General features: G+C 38.6%; 2 protein-coding genes across 3 annotated transcripts; one reads left to right on the forward strand and one right to left on the reverse strand.

Annotated features, from left to right (window-relative positions):
- The first annotated feature begins 6,355 nt into the window (after positions 1 to 6,355).
- Positions 6,356 to 7,624, forward strand: LOC127645008 (immunoglobulin kappa light chain-like). The gene is made up of 3 exons (XM_052128501.1): positions 6,356 to 6,689; positions 6,976 to 7,317; positions 7,408 to 7,624. Exons 1-3 carry the CDS (start codon positions 6,356 to 6,358, stop codon positions 7,593 to 7,595), a joined length of 864 nt encoding a protein of 287 aa, XP_051984461.1. The 3' UTR covers positions 7,596 to 7,624.
- A 7,881-nt stretch (positions 7,625 to 15,505) lies between these two features.
- On the reverse strand, positions 15,506 to 17,926 carry LOC127647474 (uncharacterized). 2 transcript variants are annotated; one of them, XM_052131740.1, is made up of 6 exons: positions 17,884 to 17,914; positions 17,317 to 17,667; positions 16,787 to 17,143; positions 16,011 to 16,136; positions 15,869 to 15,912; positions 15,506 to 15,599 (listed from the first exon to the last, which is right to left on the reverse strand). In XM_052131740.1, the coding sequence occupies exons 1-6, from the start codon at positions 17,912 to 17,914 to the stop codon at positions 15,534 to 15,536; spliced, it is 975 nt and encodes a 324-aa protein (XP_051987700.1). In that variant the 3' UTR covers positions 15,506 to 15,533. The 2 variants fall into 2 exon arrangements, with proteins under 2 accessions (XP_051987700.1, XP_051987704.1); XM_052131744.1 differs by having other exon boundaries at positions 15,869 to 16,136; positions 17,884 to 17,926.
- Between the last annotated feature and the right edge of the window lie 2,860 nt (positions 17,927 to 20,786).

Raw genomic sequence — 20,786 nt, forward strand, 5'->3', positions numbered from 1 at the left:
TCCAAGATGATGCCTGTCAAGACGGTCGTGTCTCAAGCCCTACAACTCATTTGGCTGGTCACCATCGATCTTATGACGCACTTTTATACTTCATTTAGAAGTTCTGCCACAACATGGAAAGTTCCTGAGGTTCACTTCCAGGGGCGAAGTCTTCCAGGGTCAGGTTCTTTCACTCAGCCTAGCCCTTTTTACCCGCACATTCACAATGCATGATGTAGCTGGCTCCTTGCGACTCTGGGGCATCTGCATTCTGAATTATGTAGACGACTGGCTGATCCTAAGCGCAGTTCCAGGAACTGGCAGTTCAGCACAGGGACATCGTCTTAGCTCATCTGTTTCTCTGGGGTTGAGGCTCAACGCCAAGAAAAGCGTCCTCTCTCCCACTCAGAACACTGTCTATCGGGGCATCGTATGGAGTTCAATCTCAATGCGGGCACAACTGTCACCCGCTAGGATTGAGTCCATTTAGATCACCCTGAGCAAAGTCAGGCTAGGTCAAGGTTGCACTGTTATCAGTATCAATGATTTCCAGGTCTCAGGGCGAATGCGTCCACAGTGATCCCTCTGGACCTTCTGCTCATGAGACCGTTTTTGTTGTGGCCAAAAGCCAGGGGATTTCTTCCAAGGGCCAAAACCCCTAGGCTAAATAGGGTTACGCGCCTCAGGCTTCGTTCCCTTTCTATGTGGTTCAGACCCCGGTTTTCTGCCTTGGGTCCCACTCTAGGTGCGTCTTGTTGTCGCAGGCTGCTAACGACAGACGCCTCCCTGATGGGCGGGGTAGCGGCCTTAAGTGGTCGTCCAGCTTAAGGGGATAGGAGGGTCGTCAGCTCGGTTGTCACAGTCACTGTCTCGGGTTGATGGCTGTATTTCTGGCCCTGAAATACCTCCTCCTGAGGCTGCCATGTCTTGGTGCGGGTGGACAATGCAGTGGTAGCCTCTTACATAAATCATCAAGGAGACCCGCGTTCTTGTCAGCTGTATTTCTGACACGTTGGGTTCTCCTTAGGGCCCAGGGCAAGCTCCTGTCACTCAGGTCAGTTATATCCCTGGATGCCCGTATATGGGAGCAGATTTATGGTCCAGACAGAAAATACCAACGGGGGAGTTAAGAACTCCACCCTAAGGTAGTAGTTGCCCAGAGTTCGCCAGTAAGGGTTTTTGCCTCTTACTGATAGTTCCGCGCTGGCCGAACAGGGCTTGGTTCTCGGAGCTAATCTCGTCCCTCGATGGCTCACCTTTGGCGATGCCAAACAGGAAGGATCTTCTGTCTCAGGCACAGGGCAATATTTCATCCCTGCCCCAAATTGTGGAATCTTTCATGTTTGGCCCCTAAGGGTACCAACTGAGGGACACAGGGCTCTCTCCTGAGGGTATCGAGACCTTTTTAAATGCCGGGCTTTTTCCACTTAGAATAAGTTTGGGTGAGATCGTAGGGCAGAAGAGGACCTCTTCGCGTCTATGAATAGCTCAATGTCTCCTCTTCTTCTCCCTGAAATCACCCAGCCCCCTTGGGTCTGGATGTTAAAACACATACATGACCCAGAATGCGTCTGTATGCATTTCTTTCCCCGGTTTCTCTGCTCCCGGGAGTCTTGGCAATGTTCACCAGCAAGGGTCTTGCCTCCTATTAATGGCGCTGCGCTGGCTAAACAGGATATGGTTCTCGGAGTTAATATCTCTCCTCGACGGCTCGCCTTGGGCGATTCCGAACAGGTAGGACCTTCTTTCTCAGGCTCAGGGGGCATATTCATCCCCGGCCCGAATTGTGAAACCTTTCATGCTTGGCCCCTGTAGGGTACCAACTGAGGTTCACAGGGCTTTCTCCTGAAGTTATCGAGACCATTGCAAGCGTTAGGGCTCCCTCCCTTGGAACTGATCTGGATAGATTTTACAGGGCAGAAGAGGACCTCTTCGCCTCTGTTGATAGCGCAATGTCTCCTCTACTTCTCCCCGAGTCACCCAGTCAGGGGTGCTGATCGTGGTGGCGCATACATGGCACAAATGCGCCTGCATGCGTTTCCTTCTAATAAGTTCAAATTATAGAACCAGCTAACTACCAGTTTGCTTCAGTTCTGGATTTTCTGTGGAAAGAACTGTCAGCGGGCACTTGCCTCGCCACTGCCGGGTTCTATGTGGCTTCCACTTCGGTTTGCCACACCTTGGTGGGCGGGGTGCCCTCTAAGAGGCATCCTTGCTAGGACCTCTTCATAGGGTAAGACCCCCCTTTTTAAAACCTCTAGAGTCAGCGTTTGGTAGACTTCTGACTCTCAAGATGGTTTTTCATATGGCAATTACGTCTCTAAGGAGACTTGGGTACCTACAGGCTCTGTCTCTTTTGCCGGCCTGTTTTTGAGTTGCCCCAGGTAGGACCAAGAGCATTCTTTGCATCCTCACCCTGACTAACTGCCCAAGGTGCCTTTCTCGACCCTTGGCCAGTCATTCTCTAAGCCTTCTGCTCCCTGCCGTTTGTAATGCCGGAGCAGCTAAAGACTACTCAGACTTTGTCCAGTCTGTGCCCTTCAGAATTATGTCCACCGCATTTGCTAGTGGCGTAAAGTCAGGGCAGCAGTTCTTCACTTTGAAGCCGTGACTGGGTTGTCACTTTGGGTGAGGGACCTTACTGCCCGGGCCTACGAGGCGCTGCTCAAGCTTCGCCAGTAGGTTTTAGGGCGCACTCTTCCAGAGGGCTCTCCTCCTCTAAAGCCTTGGCTAGAGGTCTCCCTCTGCAGCAAGTTTGTGGTGCGGCAGGTTGGTCCTCTCCGCGCACATTCATTAAACTTTTATAGTTTGGATGTTCTTGCCACTCTTGGCTCTTACGCCCTTGAGTTGACCCCGAACAAGTTTGTGGTGCGGCAGGTTGGCACTCTCCGCACACACTAATCACATTTTATGGTTTAGATGCTTTGCTACTCTGGACTCTTATATCCTTGAGTCGACATCTCAGCCCATGCCTAAACAAGTTTGTGATGCGGCAGGCTGGTCCTCTCCGCTCACATTCATCAGTTTTTATGACAAGTTTGTGTTGCGATAGAGTTTTCTCCGCACACATTCATCGAACTTTATGGGTTAGATGCTTTGCTACTCTGGGCTCTTATGCCCTTGAGTCGACATCTCGGCTCATGCCTGAACAAGTTTGTGATGCAGCAGGCTGGTCCTCTCCGCTCACATTCATCAGTTTTTATGACAAGTCTGTGTTGCGATAGGGTTCTCTTCGCACACATTCATCGAACTTTGTGGGTTAGATGCTTTGCTACACTGGGCTCTTATGCCCTTGAGTCGACATCTCAGCTCATGCCTGAACAGGTTTGTGATGCGGCAGACTGGTCCTCTCCGCACACATTCATCAAAAACTTAATGGTTTAGATGTTTATGCTACTCCGGGCTCTTATGCCCTTGAGTCGACATCTCAAGCTCATGTCTGAGACCTCTCGCGTTTTTGTGAGTACACTGCACAACCGTAGGGGTCCGGACAGCCCCAAGTGCGGCAGCGTGGGTATTGCGTTCCCCGTAGCGCTTAGCAGCGCAACATCATAGTGAAGCCTTTTGTAAAGGGAACGTCTCGGGTTACATGTGTAACCCTTGTTCCCTGAAAAAGGCGGAACGAGATGTTGCGCTGCTTTGCCGCACTGGGACGTCCCAGGACTGCTCTTCAAAAAGAAGTATCTGACGACACCTGGTGACGTATCCATTTATAGCCTGGCCTCAGGTGCATCTAATGATTACATCAGCCGAGGCTATAAATTCCGGTCAATGTTCATTGACGTGTTACACACATTATTCAGCTCGGCTCACAGCGAAAGCTGTTCCCCGTAGCACTTAGCAGCGCAACATCTCATTACGCCTTTTTCAGGGAACAAGGGTTACACATGTAACCCGAGACGTTTTATTATTATGCATTCGGTCTCAGACATTTGGCTCATTGGTCACTTCTACCCCTCCCTGGTTTGGTATTGAACAGGAAATTATTGCCCCTATTTCGCCATTGCAAAGCCTCTCTATCAAACTAATTTGAGAAATTAAGTTACACCCTGTTATTTCGCATTTGCACTCGAGAATGAGAATGAGAGTGTTGAGATCTTTTGAAAATTTGGTTCAACATTTTGGGATCCTCAGATCTCAGTTTTTAGGTTTTACGACTGCGCCACCTACTCTGTACTATTTTTGGGAGTAGCATACACCCTCCCCTCCCCAAAGCATCAGATACTCTGGGAGTGGTGATTACTGCTTTTGGAAAGGTAATGAGACATCAGTGTATTACTCCTTGTTAATTCTAGGGGTTGGACCTTTAACTTCTTTCAAAAGGTTATGGGAGAAAGATTTCAACAATATTGGAGGAGGGAGTGTGGGCTAGGATTCTTAAAAACATCAAGTCTGAATCTAGAGATGCAAGGGTGCATCTTATACAATTCAAGATTTTACATTGTAACAGTTTTCCTGTTACTGATATACCAGTAGTCTTCTCAGTGAGTCATTGTCATGACTCACCTGAGCATTAGGGGCGCTCTGTTTAAGAAATGCATGAGTTCACCTATAAACCACCTCATGGTGGTTTAGGCCTTTTTTACCCTGTTTGAAGGACTTTGTAGTTCTAAGCTCATCCATAAGTAATTGTCATTGGTATTTTTGCTTTGTTAACAATGAATGTTTATAGTATATGTTTTTGGTTTGTTATTTTTGCATGTTTTGTTTATAGAGTTTGGTTTGTGTTCTGTGCATATATGGATTTCTTGATGGCTTAAACAACTGAGAAGACTGGAACTAAGAGAGTTTATTTCCATCTAGTGCTTGACTGTAACTTGTTAAGCAAATCTATACTTCAAAAAGGTATGCCAAATCTCTCTTCTGGTTGAACTTTGCTATGGAATCATCTTGGCATTTAAGTACTGTTTTTTCACTTAATTCTTTAACAAAGACAAAGCAAAGGTATGGTCCGAACTGACTGCAAACTAAAGACTGTGTTTTGTGGAGCTGGACTTTTTTTTTTTTTTTCTAGAATGTTTGACTATCAGTTATTGGTGTCATGTTGAAGTTGTATGTGCTGTGTAACTCTGTTTAATACACCTGACTCCAGAGTAAAATTGGTCTGTTTGGTCCCTCATTTCATGTAGCAAAAGTTAAAGAGATAGGTGATACAACATAGATTATATTGGGCCCCCTCTTGGTTGTATAGGCTTGGCCTTAAAGACATATCCACCTGCTAGCGAAGCCAATCGGAGGATGGAGACATGACCATGTTTTTTTATTGGTGTATTGAGATCCAGAAATTCTGATTGAAGATTCAGAATTGGTTTGTTTGACATGGTGGGCACTCTGGTTTCGTTTTGTCCCAGATATGCGTTTTGGTTGATGGGGTGGTAATCGATGTGGGGAATAGTCACATAGAGAATTGGGTTCTGACCTGTGTGATGATCGCCAGGCAGATTATTTTGAGGGGTTGGAGGTCAGCTGGTGCGCCCCCATTTCCGGAGTGGTGCACGGAGATGGGGAGGGTGGCAGCTTTTGAAGAGGTCATAGGGAAGACGGGGTAACTTCGATTTGTTTGTCAGGAAATGGGGCAATTATTTGCAGTTTGTGGAGGGCTCTTGTGGTGGGGCGTGAAGACAGTAGTGTAGTTTTGGTTGAGTATTATACATATATATATATATATATATATATATATATTTTTATTTTTTATTTTCTTTGGTGATTGTCTGATCTACTTATGTGTGACCACTGGGATATTTGTTTGGGGATGGGGAGGGGTGGTTGTGGGGATTAAATGTTGTTTGCAAATCACAATTTTGATTACACCACACTTTTGTGATCACATACTCAAAACTAAAGAAGGTCAAGTTTCCACATGACGGGCAGTAAACCACATTCAGCACACTTCCATGTCATAATGTTTTTAGAGATATTTTTTTCCTCAGCATACCCCTTAAACAACTTTTACATTTGTAATGATGCACAAATACAATCTTTACTGATGGTAGCTACTGGTGTTACTTATCTGTACATTTATGTGTATAAGAAATTAAAACTATTATCACCTTTGTAGGAAAAAATCAGCGGAAAAGTATCTGGGACAGTGCTATTTTCTTGGTGACATCAGCACAATAGATCCTATTGGCTGCTCATATTGTATAATGCATCTGTGATGAATTTCATTCTGTCATCTCCCACTTGTAACATACTCATTTAGGACAAATTGATCCAAAGATGCTACACTTCCGACTTTTTTTGCTCCTCTTTCCAATCAGTAAGTTGAACTATCATTATCTCAGAATTAATCTGTCAACTGTATTTACAATATTGAAGCTGATTTTTTTGTGACCTGTAAAATTCAAGTTTGCTTTTTGTTTTAGGCCTTACTGCAATGCAGCAAAGTAACAGCCAGGTTTTTGGTAAACTTGGAGAAACTGTTAATATGTCTTGCTTTTACCAGAACCAAATGGCCATGCACTTCTCCTGGTACAAGTATGAACCTGGGCAGAATCCCAGGCTCATCTCCACCATTTACAAGTATGATCAGAAAGCCATGTTTTACCATAATTTCAAGAATAATATCCGCTTTTCTGTGCTAAATGAAAAAGGGATACATCAGTTGGTGATAAATAACCTACAGTTCTCAGACTCTGCGACATACTACTGTGGAAGTGCTTATTCCAATGTAATGGAATTTATCCATGGGACAAAATTGATAGTTGAAGGTAACTTCGTTATTGGGTCATTTTAGTGTTTAGTATTGGCAAAATGTTAATCCATTGCATATTATGGTAAAACTTTTGATAGCCTTTACATAGCGTTTGCAATGTTTGGGTTGACATTTTAATCACAACTTGATCACTACTATGACATGTCTGTTACATCATCAAACTAACTCAATAATGGTTAAGAAATTTTAGCCTGAAAACTAAAATAAATTAATAAATAAATCAGTGCATGTATTCTTTATAGATATGAATATGTGGCTGATCATGATCTATTTTAATTCAGGTTTACAAGGCCACATTTTTGCCACACAACATGATTTATATCCAGTTCATCCAGAAGATACTGTGAGTGTGCTGTGCAAAGTTCTCAATCAGATTTGTGAGAGAAACCACAGTGTCTACTGGCTCATAGGTGAATCACAGGAATCTCATCCACAAATTATTAAAGCATATGGAATGAGTTTTGATCAATGTGAGTGGAGCTTGGAGGCTGGTTCCAGAGCACGTAGATGTGTCTACAAATTCTCTAAGAGGAGCCTAAGCTTCTCTGATGTTGGGACTTACTGTGCTGTTGTTGCATGTGGGGAAGTACTCTTTAAAAATAGAACCAAACTGGACATTACAGGTATGATTTTTAATTTTTTTATTGTAAGATATATCGCATTTTGACTTTTATCATGTGTTAACACTAAACTCACAATGGTTGCTATTTCAGGTGCAGATTCCACAGAACAGATGATGACATTCGTTCTGCTTTCCATTGTTAGAACTCTCCTTCTTTTAATCATTATCGCTGTGTTTTATTTTTGGTATTATATGAATTCAAAAAGAATCACAAAAGCTGGTTCTCCACCATTGGGTAAGGCTTTTCTAGAAAGACCTTTCAGAGCAGAGAGACAATAATTATAAAATCAGCCTGTGATCATTCATAATATATCTCTGCAATTTTAATGAATGTGATGAATTAGCTTGCTAAACTTTTAAAGCTGTATTTCCATATATACACATTTACACAAAATCACAGACAGAATTACGCATTAATGGTAAATTATAAATAAAATGCTAATAGATTCATTATTTGATTAGTAGCAGATACATTTGATGAGAATGGCACAGTTGGAATCATCATAATCAAATATGCACTTCCTCACTAGGATGTGAATTGTTTAATCTGGTTCAAGTTATGATTTCACTTAACGATTCTGGTTTAAAATCTTTTAATAATTTTTATGCTTCCAAATGAAAACACAGTTAATAATCATACTTATGGAGATTTTTAAACAACTTGAATAGTTTAATAGTCAGTCATTTAGTCAAAGGAGTAATAAAGGCCTTCGCAAACATGATTATTTATGCTTTAATCAAACATTAATTTCTGCTGAAATACTTACCTTTCATCTTTAGCAGTAAAAATCATAGCTGTCTGTTTTTATTTTCCTTTTACGTGTCGTAGATGATTTGCTGTGATAAATAAGGTCACTTAAAAAAACATTTCCATCCTGTCTCTGAAACCACACAGTGTGTCTGTCTTGATACATATGTCTCATACCTGTGGGCACATATTGTACTAGAAGCTTTCTTTAGCTCATTACATATACTGTGCATAATTGTCTCTGACCCCATTACAAGGCATAAACAAAGACAACGAGGAAGAAAACAACAAAAATTATGTTAATACAGTGAATTTGTTTTTTTATACTCATCAGCTTTGATATATTTAATTGTTATAATTGTAAAATAATACACCTGATTGGTGTACATTGTTAGACTCCTTCAATATATTGAAAAAAAATGTAAAAGATATTGCAGCACTTGCTAAATTTTTGATAAGATATACAATAAAATGGTACACACAAGCTTCAGCAGAAAGTTAATTGTGTAATACCTAAATGAGTAGCTTTATGTATTTTATTATTATTATTATTATTATTATTATTATTGTTGTTGTTGTTGTAATAGATATAAAGCTGCAGAAACAACATCATCGTCAATCTTTTGTTGACATTAATTGACAATCATTCTGTGGCAGACAAGACTCTTATTCGTCGGTAAAGGAGGAAGCGGGAACCGGATTGACACTCAACAAGACTTTAATTACAACTTAAAACACTGAAGTGAAACATAATAACTTGATGACACACACAGCTCAGTGTGTGTGTGTGTCTCTCTCTCCAGCAATCCCGATGACTCCTTTTATCTCTCTCCCAATGATTGGGCTGCTCAGCACCAGACGGGCACACTCACAGCCCGGCCAGGCCCTCCTTCTCGTCACACAATCTTTTTTTCTTCTTTTTTTTTTTTTTTTTTACTACCTGTAATAATCCTGTTGGTTTCTGACCCATTAGCAATCATTTGCTGATGATATGGTGAAAATTTGTTACTGGTTAAGAATAACAAAGACAGGTTAATATTATCAAACTGATAAATATGGAAAACACTTTACAATAAGGTTTTACTAATACATTTTTAAATTCAAATTTGTATATGTTAACATTAGTTAATGCACACAGACCTTACATGAACTAACAATGAACAACTGTATTTTTGTAAACTAACATTTACAGATTAAAAAATGCTGTAAAAAATATATTGTTCATTGTTAGTTCAGGATACATAATGTATTAACAAATGTTAATGAATTGAACCTTATTGAAAATGTCTTACCTTAAATACAAATTCATAAATGCATGGCACCTCAGAATGTGGGGAAATATATTTGGTTCAATATTAAAACATATGGGAATAACTATAAATGGTTTAGTTTTCATCAATGATGTTTGACGTGTGACATTTAAGGCTGGAGTAGAGGGTATCCTTTCTTGTTTTCTCTCTTGGCTCACTCTCTTGGCTCTCTCTGTTTGTGTTGTCTCCAGCGAATTGCACGGTTGAGTAGTTAAGGTGCAGACTAACCTGTTTTGTGATTAAAAAGAGAGTTAAAAAAAGTTTTAGCATCACGGTCATTGTGATTATAATGAAAAGAGATAGAGCTTACAAGACTTAAAAGAGATGAACTGACATCAGGGGATGATGTGTCTACTTGAGTAGGGTCCGATTCTGATGGAACGTGCTTGAATGGTTGTTCTGCAGAAGGAAAATATCAAAGACAGTCAGAAAGGAAAAAAATAAAATAAAATGGGGAATTAACATTGATTGCATGACCAAAAGTGAAAAACAGATTCAATTTAATTTATCAAAATAATACAAATTTAAATGATAAAACATTTCAAATAGCATTTAAAGGTGAATTGTACCTGCACACAATTCACACTTTCTTCTCTTCAGTCTTTTACATAGAAGTATGTTGACTATTCCACTCAAGAGCAGAATCAAAGTATTGCAGACAAACACCACATGGAAAAGCCCATTTTGAGCTTGATTAAATGAAAAACATTTGCTTTGGTTATGCAAATATACTATATATATATATGGTATATATATATAAAAAACACTAGCACAAACAAACCTTTTCAAAGCGTTGGCTACAAAACTCGGTTAATATTTTGAAACTCAAAATTATCAACTGCAGTGACAGTTGGTTATGTGTCCAGCATTGCAAATAATTTCAAATACTGAATATGTGCAACATTTAACAGAGATATCTGGAAACCAGAACTATTGAATATGTATGCATATTGCATTTGGAAGAGGTTGACTAGTGAATATTCTATGTAGTTGATGTTCACAAGACTGATTTTTCTATTGCTTAATTCTTGTAACAAAAACACCTTAAAAATACTTTATTTTCTATCCTTTAACTGGTAGCAATGCAATGGTTATTACCTATACAAACTTGACTTGAATATCCGCAAATGGAGTGGTTAATCAGCGTGCATTGATAACGTAAGGAGCCTGTTGAACTTTCAATGCTCAAACTGAAGTCACAATGTCCCTGTGCATTCTTACAGAAGCTTGAGTCACATTTCACTTCACATGTATTAGCATCCATTTTCTCACCTACAACAGCATACAATTAGCCCATTAAACAAAGCAAATATGGTGCACTCTACAGATAAATTTATTGTACAGCCAATGTTATATAATTTAGTGAAGTTCACTTACACATTTAAGTTCATCTCACAGCACATCTCACTAGAAACCATCCTCAGAGTTCTGAGGGGAGACATGCTATGAGCAGTGGCTTATATAGACCAGAATATACAGGCCAAAAGTAACCTTTTACCTCAATGGGGGCGATAATTATTTTCAGCTATTTTCTTCTTTGTGGTAAGAAATTGTGGTGAAAATTGAGGTTAGAACAGACTTGTGTTGAAAGGGGTTGGGTGAGATGAATCACACAAAATAATTGTAGAATTAATTATTTTAATTCTTTATTTCTTTACCATTGGTTAACATGTTCCTTTGTCAGGGGTGTTACTGGTGTTACACTTAATGACAGGTAATGGAAACCAGTAACACCACTGAAGGTAACACCACTGACAAATGTCCTTATTTAACCAATTCTTAAGATTAGGGATAACAAAGCAGAACGTTAGTGTTAGGGTTAACTATCAGTATTAAAAAAATAAATAAATAAACAACAATTAATGACTAAATAGCACCACACGCTAACACTGCTGACAATCTAAAATATCCCATCTAAAGTTCTGATATTTTTGGATCTTCACAAAATAATGTGCAGAAAATAACAGTTTGGTGAGGGGCTATTTCCAAGGAGGTCTAAAATATGTAGAGAAAGATGTCTGTTTGCATTCTCATGGATCTACATAACATTTACTGCAATTTGAATGTTGTACAAAGTATCATTATCTTTAACAATGCTATCAAAGTGAATATCAGGCACAACAGCAACGCTATAGCATAGGCTGCCATCTTGATTGTTTTGGTTGAATGGATCACATGACAGCGTCACATGACAACAAATACATCATAGTATTTGTTTTCCCAGTCCACACTACAATTTGAAGACAGCGTTTTCAAATTTATTCTCTTGTGATAGCAATTTACAAAAAGCTCTGTTTTCGCTGACAAAAACACTGTCTCAGTGTGGATGGAAAGCCAAAATGTAGAGAAAAATATGTATTTCTAAACAAAAACGTATAAGTGTGGACGTGGCTGTAGTAGTTTTAAAAAGTATTAATGGAATATAATTAAACAATTAAGAGCAGTAGCAAGTAGTTTTATGTTACATTTAATACCACATTTCCCGGGTGCGATAAATCCAGTCGTCCCATTGGTGACGCTGGCGGGGAGTCTGGAGGCCTGGTTAGAGCTCTCCAGCCCCTCGCGGTAGCTCATCAGGATGATTCGCCTCAGCTGCACGATCCAATTCTCCAGAAGCCTGACCAGGTTCAGTGGCATCCTCTCCACTGCGGTGCGGGGTGAGGGTGCCTCCGTCCTCCGAGCAGAGGTTGCCGCCCTTCTGGCGGGAGCAATAGAACCTGTCCCCGTAGCCGAGTCAGATAAGGGCTTTTACAGCCCTTATTTTGTTGTGCCCTATAGAGGGGGAGGGTCGCGCCCAATATTGGACCTGAACAATTGCCTTGAACAAGGCCTTACACAGGCTTCCATTCAGGATGTGAACGCAGACGTTCATCCTGGCATCAGTACAACATCAGGATTGGTTCGTGGCCATCGACCTGAAGTATCGTATCATGTATCGTTCCTTCCTCGACACAGACCTTTCTTCGGTTTGCATTCGAGGGGCGAGCTTTCCAGTACAAGGTCCTCCCCTTCGGTCTTTCCCTGTCCCCTTGTGTCTTTACCATGGTCGCAGAGGCTGCCCTGGCCCCTTTAAGAGAGAAGGGCATACGAATCCTCAATTATCTCGATGACTGGCTAATCCTAGCTCACCCGCTGGATCTATTGTGTGCGCATAGGGACTTGGTGCTTCAGCACCTCGACCGACTCAGGCTTCAGGTCAACTTGAAGAAGAACAAGCTCTCCCCTGTGCGGAGCATCTCTTTTCTCGGTACAGAGTTGGAGGTCTCGAGGTGCGTCGTGGTCTCGACAGATGCCTCAAACTCGGACTGGGGCTCCGTGTGCAACAGGCAAGCAGTATCAGGGTTCTGGACAGGGCCCCAACTCCAATGGCACATCAACTGCTTAGAGTTACTGGCAGTATTGCTGGCCCTTCGGAGGATTCAGCCCTTGATTCAGGGCAAGCATGTGTTTGTCTGGACAGACAACACAGCGACCGTGGCATACATAAAACACCAAGGCTGTGTATGTTCATATCGCATGTCACAACTCACCCACCGCCTCCTCTTTTGGAGTCAGTAGAAGTTGAAGTCTCACATTTGTCAATTATTTTTCAAGTAAAAGCACGGCTATGAAGTAGTTCCAGGTTTTGACCGCGTAACGGTTCCATATCACTTCGCTAAATTATTGCAGTTATTTCAAAGAGATCTACAGGCTTCCACAACAAAATAACCAATTAAAACAAAGACATTGGTTAAAGGTTAATCGGTTAATAACGTCATGCAATGTCTAAAATATACTACATCTATTTCAATTTCAGTTTAAAAGAGCCCTTGTGCTCCCTCATCTCCCCTGCACTTACACACGCTCACACACATACATACACACACATCGAGACTCGAGTTGCAACCAACAAATAGAGACACACCCCCACAACTTGATCAATAAAACAGTTTTTATTATCCGGAATAACTTTTAATGTGTGCAACTTTTAATGGTTCAATGTATTTCGCCCTCCCACTCTGTTTCGCTCTCACACAACTCTCTCCTGAGCAAAGTCAGCACACCCCCGCGACTCACTGGGATTTTAAAGCAATGGAAAAGATTCATACAAGAATGGTGATACTCACTGATGCCGAGACTTATACTTACAATTTGAAGCGATGTTATTCCTGACGAGAGCCACTTTAAACATAGGCAATTCAACTCTCTCTCTCTCTCACACACACACACACACACACACACACACACACACACACACACACACACACACACACACACACACACACGTTGTGTTTCTTTAAATTTCCATAGACATAATGGTTTTTATACTGTACAAACTTTATATTCTATCCCCTAAACCTAACCCTACCCCTAAACCTAAACCTCACAGAAAAATTTTCTGCATTTTTACATTCTCAAAAAACATAATTTAGTATGATTTATAAGCTGTTTTCCTCATGGGGACCAACAAAATGTCCCCACAAGGTCAAAAATTTCAGGTTTTACTATCCTTATGGGGACATTTGGTCCCCACAAAGTGATAAATACACGCTCACACATACACACACACACACACACACACACACACACACACACACACACACACACACACACACACACACACACACACACACACACACACACACACACACACACTACCTTTTTACACCAATTCCAAAAAGCAGCTCATCCTCCATTGCTAGTTCCAAAGTGATGTTTTTGAACTAGCAACAAAGTTTTGAGCTTTATCAAAGCTAGATATACTTGATCAATACAACCGTTTCTATATTATCTGAAATATCTGTGGGAAACAACCTCACGTTCCACTTCCCCTCTCTTAAGATTTCACACACGTGTACACACAGACATTATATGCATAATACACACACTCACAAGCAAAAAACAGCCGTCATGTCAGTGCACATCTGCATCTCAGTGGGGTTGAAAACTGTTGTAAAGGTTTCAAACGGAAACACTCACTGCTGCTGAGAAGTGCTTAAACTTACATCTTGGCAATTTTGAAGCGATGTTACTTCTGATTAGAGCTGCAACATAAAAGATAATCCCAGAAACTATTTCAGTTTCTCTCTTTCAATCTCTCAAAAACAAACTCACACACAAACTCATACATACATGTACAAACACACTACCTTATTACTCCAGTAAGTCCTTGACTAAAGCAGCACAAGCCTTGCAATCCTCTGTTGCTAGTTCTAAAGTGACGTTTTCAAACAAGCAACAAAGGCTTGAGCTGTCTCAAAGCAAGATGCTGAATCCATGGTGGAAGAAAGAAGTTCCACTCACAAGAGTGTTTTAGGGACAAAAAACATAAAATGTTTTGAGATAAAACCCTGAATGATGCATTAAGTTGGGGTAATCAAGGTAAAAGCGGAATAATTGACTCCGGACCGTTGAATTATTGAAAAATAATGCACACCCGAGGTGTAAAGCATTACCACCAATTTATTTTGGTATAGAGGTATAGGTATAGGCATAGGTATAGAGAATCGTCAAATTTCAATGCAGACAATGTATTTATTGTGTTTGGTAGATCTTGCTATAAATCATTATGAAAAAGTAGATCTCATTCCATAGAAATGTGAGTACCCTTGCCCTAGGCTGTCCCCTCACCACACATGACACAGGTGTTTTCCATTAAAGTCCATCAGGTCCTTGTTACTATATATTGTGGCAACACTGCTGGCATAAATAAATTATTGACACTTGTTTTTATGTAAATTATTAAATAATATTTTATTAATTTAACTCTTTATTTGAACTCATGTCAAATACAGTATGTGATATCTCAGTGACATGCATCTATGCTGTATATTCATTCTCTAAGAGACTTTCAAAGTTAAATATTGTAAATAAAAAGTTAACTTATAATACTCCAATTTACAGCTACAGTAAATATGCTTTTTACTGGTATTGTGTAAACTTCAGTTTAACTTTTTGTCATTTAAATGTGTAGGTTAAAGCATCTCCCACCATCATTTCAGAAAAAACAAAAGGTGAAATGAAATGCAATAATTGCATTTAGATTGTCTTTATTTTCATATTTGGATCACTCAAAGACACACAACAATAAAAGACTTAAAGTATACCATAGTTATTTTATTAGGATTTGATCTTTGAATACAACTCATTGTGTTTGGAAATGTCTTGTTGTTCAGCACCTCAAGAGGGCCATGGTTTATTGGTGAAACTCACAGATGTGTATGTCAAGGTTTCTGTGTCTCCAACCTGCTAGAGAAAGATTTCCTTTAAGCAAATTAAATTGCTCATAAGCTTTGTAAGTAAACTGAATTCTGTAAATAATTCAAACAAATGCATTTAAGGAATCACACTGGACTTGAGAAAAAAAGTTAATTTACAGTTATTCACTTTGTTAATATTTTTCAAGGAACTACAATAATGTACAGTCATCAGTCATAATTAATTTATATTTAATTTAATACCATTAAAATAACTCTTAAACTAAAGAATAATATATATATTTTTTTAAGATTTACCTGAGTACCTTCAGATGTATTTTGATCAGATCTGTTGACACAAACTGAGACAACATATGAACATTCACACAGATGTTTGTAGACTTGCAGATAAAACTAGGAATCTGATTCAAAATATTTTGAGAACTTTTAAATATGATACCTGATGAGACGTTTTGGTGTTTGCATTTCACAGCCACAAGTGAGATCATTATTATCAGAGAAATGATGTTTGATGAGACCAGTGTAAGAAACACTGGATTCAACAATGCTGCTGTGAAGCTGCTATCTGCAACAAAACAATTGTCTATAAGTAGTATGTACTGTATAAATAGTAGTATTAGACATGATGACACACACACACACACGTTGGTGTAGCTATTCTTATGAGGACTCTCCATAAACACAATGATTTTTATACTGTAAGTATAAAAAAATTCTGAAAATGTAGACTCTATCCCCTAATCCTACCCCTAAACCTAACCCTCACAAATAACTTTCTGCATTTTTATATTTAAAAAATAAACATTGTTTAGTATGTTTTTAAGCGATTTGAATTATGGCGACACTAGAAACGTCCTCATTAACCACATTTATAGCATAATACCCTTGAAATTATCAGTTTGTAACCTAAAAATATGTAAGGCATATAAGGCAAAGTGCATCATCATTTACTCTTATACAGTAAGTGATACCTTAAGAGAGAAATATATTTTTAGATGTCACTCTTCCTGATCATCTAGGGTTGAAACTTTTAATTTATTACTTTTGTATTCTTACAAAATTTCCATTTATTTAAATCCGTTTAAGCAAACGAATATTTTTTACTGAACTTCTGAAATGAATGATCATTTATGAATATTTTTGAAACACATATTTTACATTTATATTGTTATTTCTTGAAATCTTTAATTCATTTAATATGGTCACAAATGTTACCTGTTTGTGTGTTGAATTCCAGTGTAGTCCCATTTCCAAACATTATCTTGTTACATGCAGATACAGCACAGTAGTACGTGCCAGCATCAGTTATGCTTAGGTTCGTTTTTATCAGGTTGTAAATACAACTCTTTGTAGTAGAACCATTGTCAGAGCTCTCTTCACACTGCTTCACTATATCAGTGTAAATGATACTGGGATGAGATTCTTCTGAGCCCTTTCTGATCCAAAATGCGTTGTATCCTCCTGAACATTTCTCGTGTACTATTTTTACTCTGCACATGAAGGTGACTTTGTCTCCAAGATGAACTTCGTCTGAAATGAGCTCCTGAAGAACTGTTGTATTGGTGTGCTCTCCTTAAAAGCAAAATCACAAAATATTTCACAGAATAAGTATTTGTATTGCAGGCGCACTTATGGGGTACTCATTATAACCAGCCCTCATAATTTACATGACAATCTCCTGCAGATATTACAGTACACAAACAAAATATTTGTCTTAGTAATTTTAGAACGAAAAGTAAACCTACCTTGAAGCATCAAAAATGTTCCAGGTTCAAATTGCAGCTCACCTAATGTTATCAATCCACAAAAGTATGTTGCTATATCCTCATTCTTTGTCATTGAAATGTGTAAATGAAAAATTCCTTTGTCTGTTGTAACATTAAAACGACCATCATTATATCCATCAAAAAATGTAGCTTGTCTCTTGTAATTGTAACATCTTGATATAAGTTGGGGTGTCTTCTCCAACTCCTGCTTATACCACACCATGTTATTAAAGTCTTTTTCTGGTAAGTAGCACTCAATTGTGACATTATCTCCAAGTTTAGAAAATTGTAAACTGGTTGGTTGCCCAATGTTTTCTGCCCCGATACAACCTGAATTCAAGAAGCAGCAATAATCAGAATGAAGTGGTGCACAATCTGTTAACATAAACTTATATAGTATTTTAATTGGTTTGGATATAAAGCATTTGATAATGAATACATATAAGTGTAAAAGTAGAAAATGAGTAATTGGTATTGCAATTACAATCAATCATAATTAATAATAATGAATTAAAAATCTACCATAAATTTATCAATCATACTTACAAACAAAGATAAGGAAGTAAACTGTGTTCATGTTGCTTTGATTTGAAAGTAAATAATGAGGCATGATAAGGTAACTAATCTAAGTAGACCAAATCAAATGGAAACTGATCCTGGACCTGATTGGTGGCTCTCTGATATTCTTATATGACAAAGTCAAATTTAATTGGCTGTTCTAACTAAAGACTTCGGGTATATGATGCCACTCTCAAGTTTAAGGCAAGATAATGTAACAGTTTTTTTTGGTTTAATAACTGACACACAAATAACAAAAAACATGCACAAACACGAAGTCTGTATGAACTAAGAATTATTAATTCCAAAGTTGCCACTTTCAGTAACAAAACAAGTTTGGATAGGTTATTTCATGCTCTGTTTCGCTGAACATTTCAGCCTAATTGCACAGATATGTACAATTACTTGATTCAAACACTTCTTAATTTGACTTACCCCCATTTTCATTGTTGTATTTTACATTTGTAGCGGTTTCTTTTTTCTTCTTAAGATCTTAAGATAAATTCCAATGACCTTGGAAAAAGATGGTGTGGTCATCACACCTTAGATGTGTATTCTGTGTTTGAAACCACATCAGCTTTATGTGATTATGCATGCATGTGTAGGTGTAGAGTTGCCTGTGCAGATGAGCACATACAGGCTGACAGAAAAATTATTATATTGCATGAGGACTTTGATTTGTTGTGAGAAGTGCATCATCAATAAGAAGTGATGTCAAAATGACACTTCAACTAATAAACTTCCACATTAACACTTTCATACGTACCATCACACATGTGATGATTAATAAAAGGGCTCCGCAGGGTAGCGTCACACATATGTGTTTCAGCAACAGCCAATTACACTACAAACTTGAACACAGCTTGTAAATGCACAGCTATCATATAAAAACGTGATCTTCCCTTGCACACAGCCACGTCTGCTGATTAGGTATGTGATTTTCATTCACACAAACAGCAACTCAAACAGTCTTTTCAGGCATATAATACGTTTGTTTTCTGAAACAGACAGCCAAATTATCAAAAAAGCACCATGATTACAGTTTTAAACTTGTATAACTCAGTGAAAAAATGCTTATCGAGCACGATTATCCAATGCACGCAGCAAAGTCTGTTTACATTAGCACTTGTCACACACACACACACACACACACACACACACACACACACACACACACACACGATGGTCTACCTATCATTATGAGGACTTTCCATAGACATAATGATTTTTATACTGTATACTATAGATCCCCTAATCCTAACCCAACCCCTAAAACTAACCCTCACCAAAACTTTCTGCATTTTTAAATTTTAAATAAAACATTGTTTAATATGTTTTTTAATCTATTTAAATTACGGGGACACTAGAAATTTCCTCATAAATCACATTTATAGCATAATACCCTTACCAGTATAGCGTGATACCAGTTTGTAACCTAAAACATTGTCCTCGTAAACCACATAAACATGCCCACACACACACACACAAACGCACGCACACACGCACACACACACACACACACACACACACACACAATGTCTGAGATATCAAACCAGATTGATGATATTAGTTCTTTTATTTTTACAGCTATAAAAATTAAATAAATATAACAAATACAGTACAGCAGGCATAACCCATTTGTTCACATTTTTACTATATTATATACAGTATTTTTTATGACAAGAAATAATAATCTTCAACCGGCTGTGCAGTGATACATGCAAAAATAACTCAGGGGGCACTACAGAGGACCCTACTCATGAAAAGTATAATGAAGCATACAAATGGACAGATAGAATATTATCCAATACATGTACGAAAGGTCATCTTAATGTAAGTCCAGTATGAGCATAGAGTAGAACAACATCTTTTGTTAATATAACCTAATGTTTACCGAGCAAATACTGTAATTGAGTGCTATAAAATAACTTATTTGAACTGTTGTTTCATTTGTGTTAATATATATATATATATATATATATATATATATATATATATATATATATATATATACACACACACACACACTGGCGGCCAAAAGTTTGGAATAAGATTTTGCTGTTTCGGAAGGATGTTGGTATTTTAATCCACCAAAGTGGCATTCAACTGATCACAAAGTATAGTCAGGACATTACTGATGTAAAAAACAGCACCATCACTATTTGAAAAAAGTCATTTTTGATCAAACCTAGACAGGTCCTATATCCAGCAGCCATCACTCCAACATTATCCTTATCCTTGAGTAATCATGCTAAATTGCTAATTTGGTACTAGAAAATAATTTGCCATTATATCAAACACTGCTGAAAGCTATTTGGTTCATTAAATGAAGCTTAACAATGTATTTGTGTTTCTTTTTAGTTGCCACAGAATGCAATAGACTGGCATGTCGTGAGGTCAATATTAGGTCAAAAATGGCTAAAAAAAGAAACAGCTTTCTCTAGAAACTTGTCAGTCAATCATTGTTTTGAGAAATGAAGGCTTTACAATGCTTGAAATTGCCAAAAAAACTGAAGATTTCATACAAAGGTGTACACTACAGTCTTCAAAGACAAAGGACAATTGGCTCTAACAAGGACAGAAAGAGATTTGGAAGACCAGATGTACAACTAAACAAGAGGATAAGTACATCAGAGTCTCTAGTTTGAGAAATAGACGCCTCACATGTCCTCAGCTGACAGCTTCATTGAATTCTACCCGCTCAACACCAGTTTCATGTACAACAGTAAAGAGAAGACTCAGGGGTGCAGCCTTATGAGAAGAATTGCAAACCACTTTTGAAACAGAAAAACAAATATAAAATGTTAGAGTGGGCAAAGAAACACAGACATTGGACAACAAATAATTGGAAAAGAATGTTATGCATCTTAACTCCATTGAGCTTTTGTGGG

The sequence above is a fragment of the Xyrauchen texanus genome, chromosome 1 (assembly GCF_025860055.1).
Source record: "Xyrauchen texanus isolate HMW12.3.18 chromosome 1, RBS_HiC_50CHRs, whole genome shotgun sequence".
In the NCBI taxonomy this organism is placed as follows: domain Eukaryota; kingdom Metazoa; phylum Chordata; class Actinopteri; order Cypriniformes; family Catostomidae; genus Xyrauchen; species Xyrauchen texanus.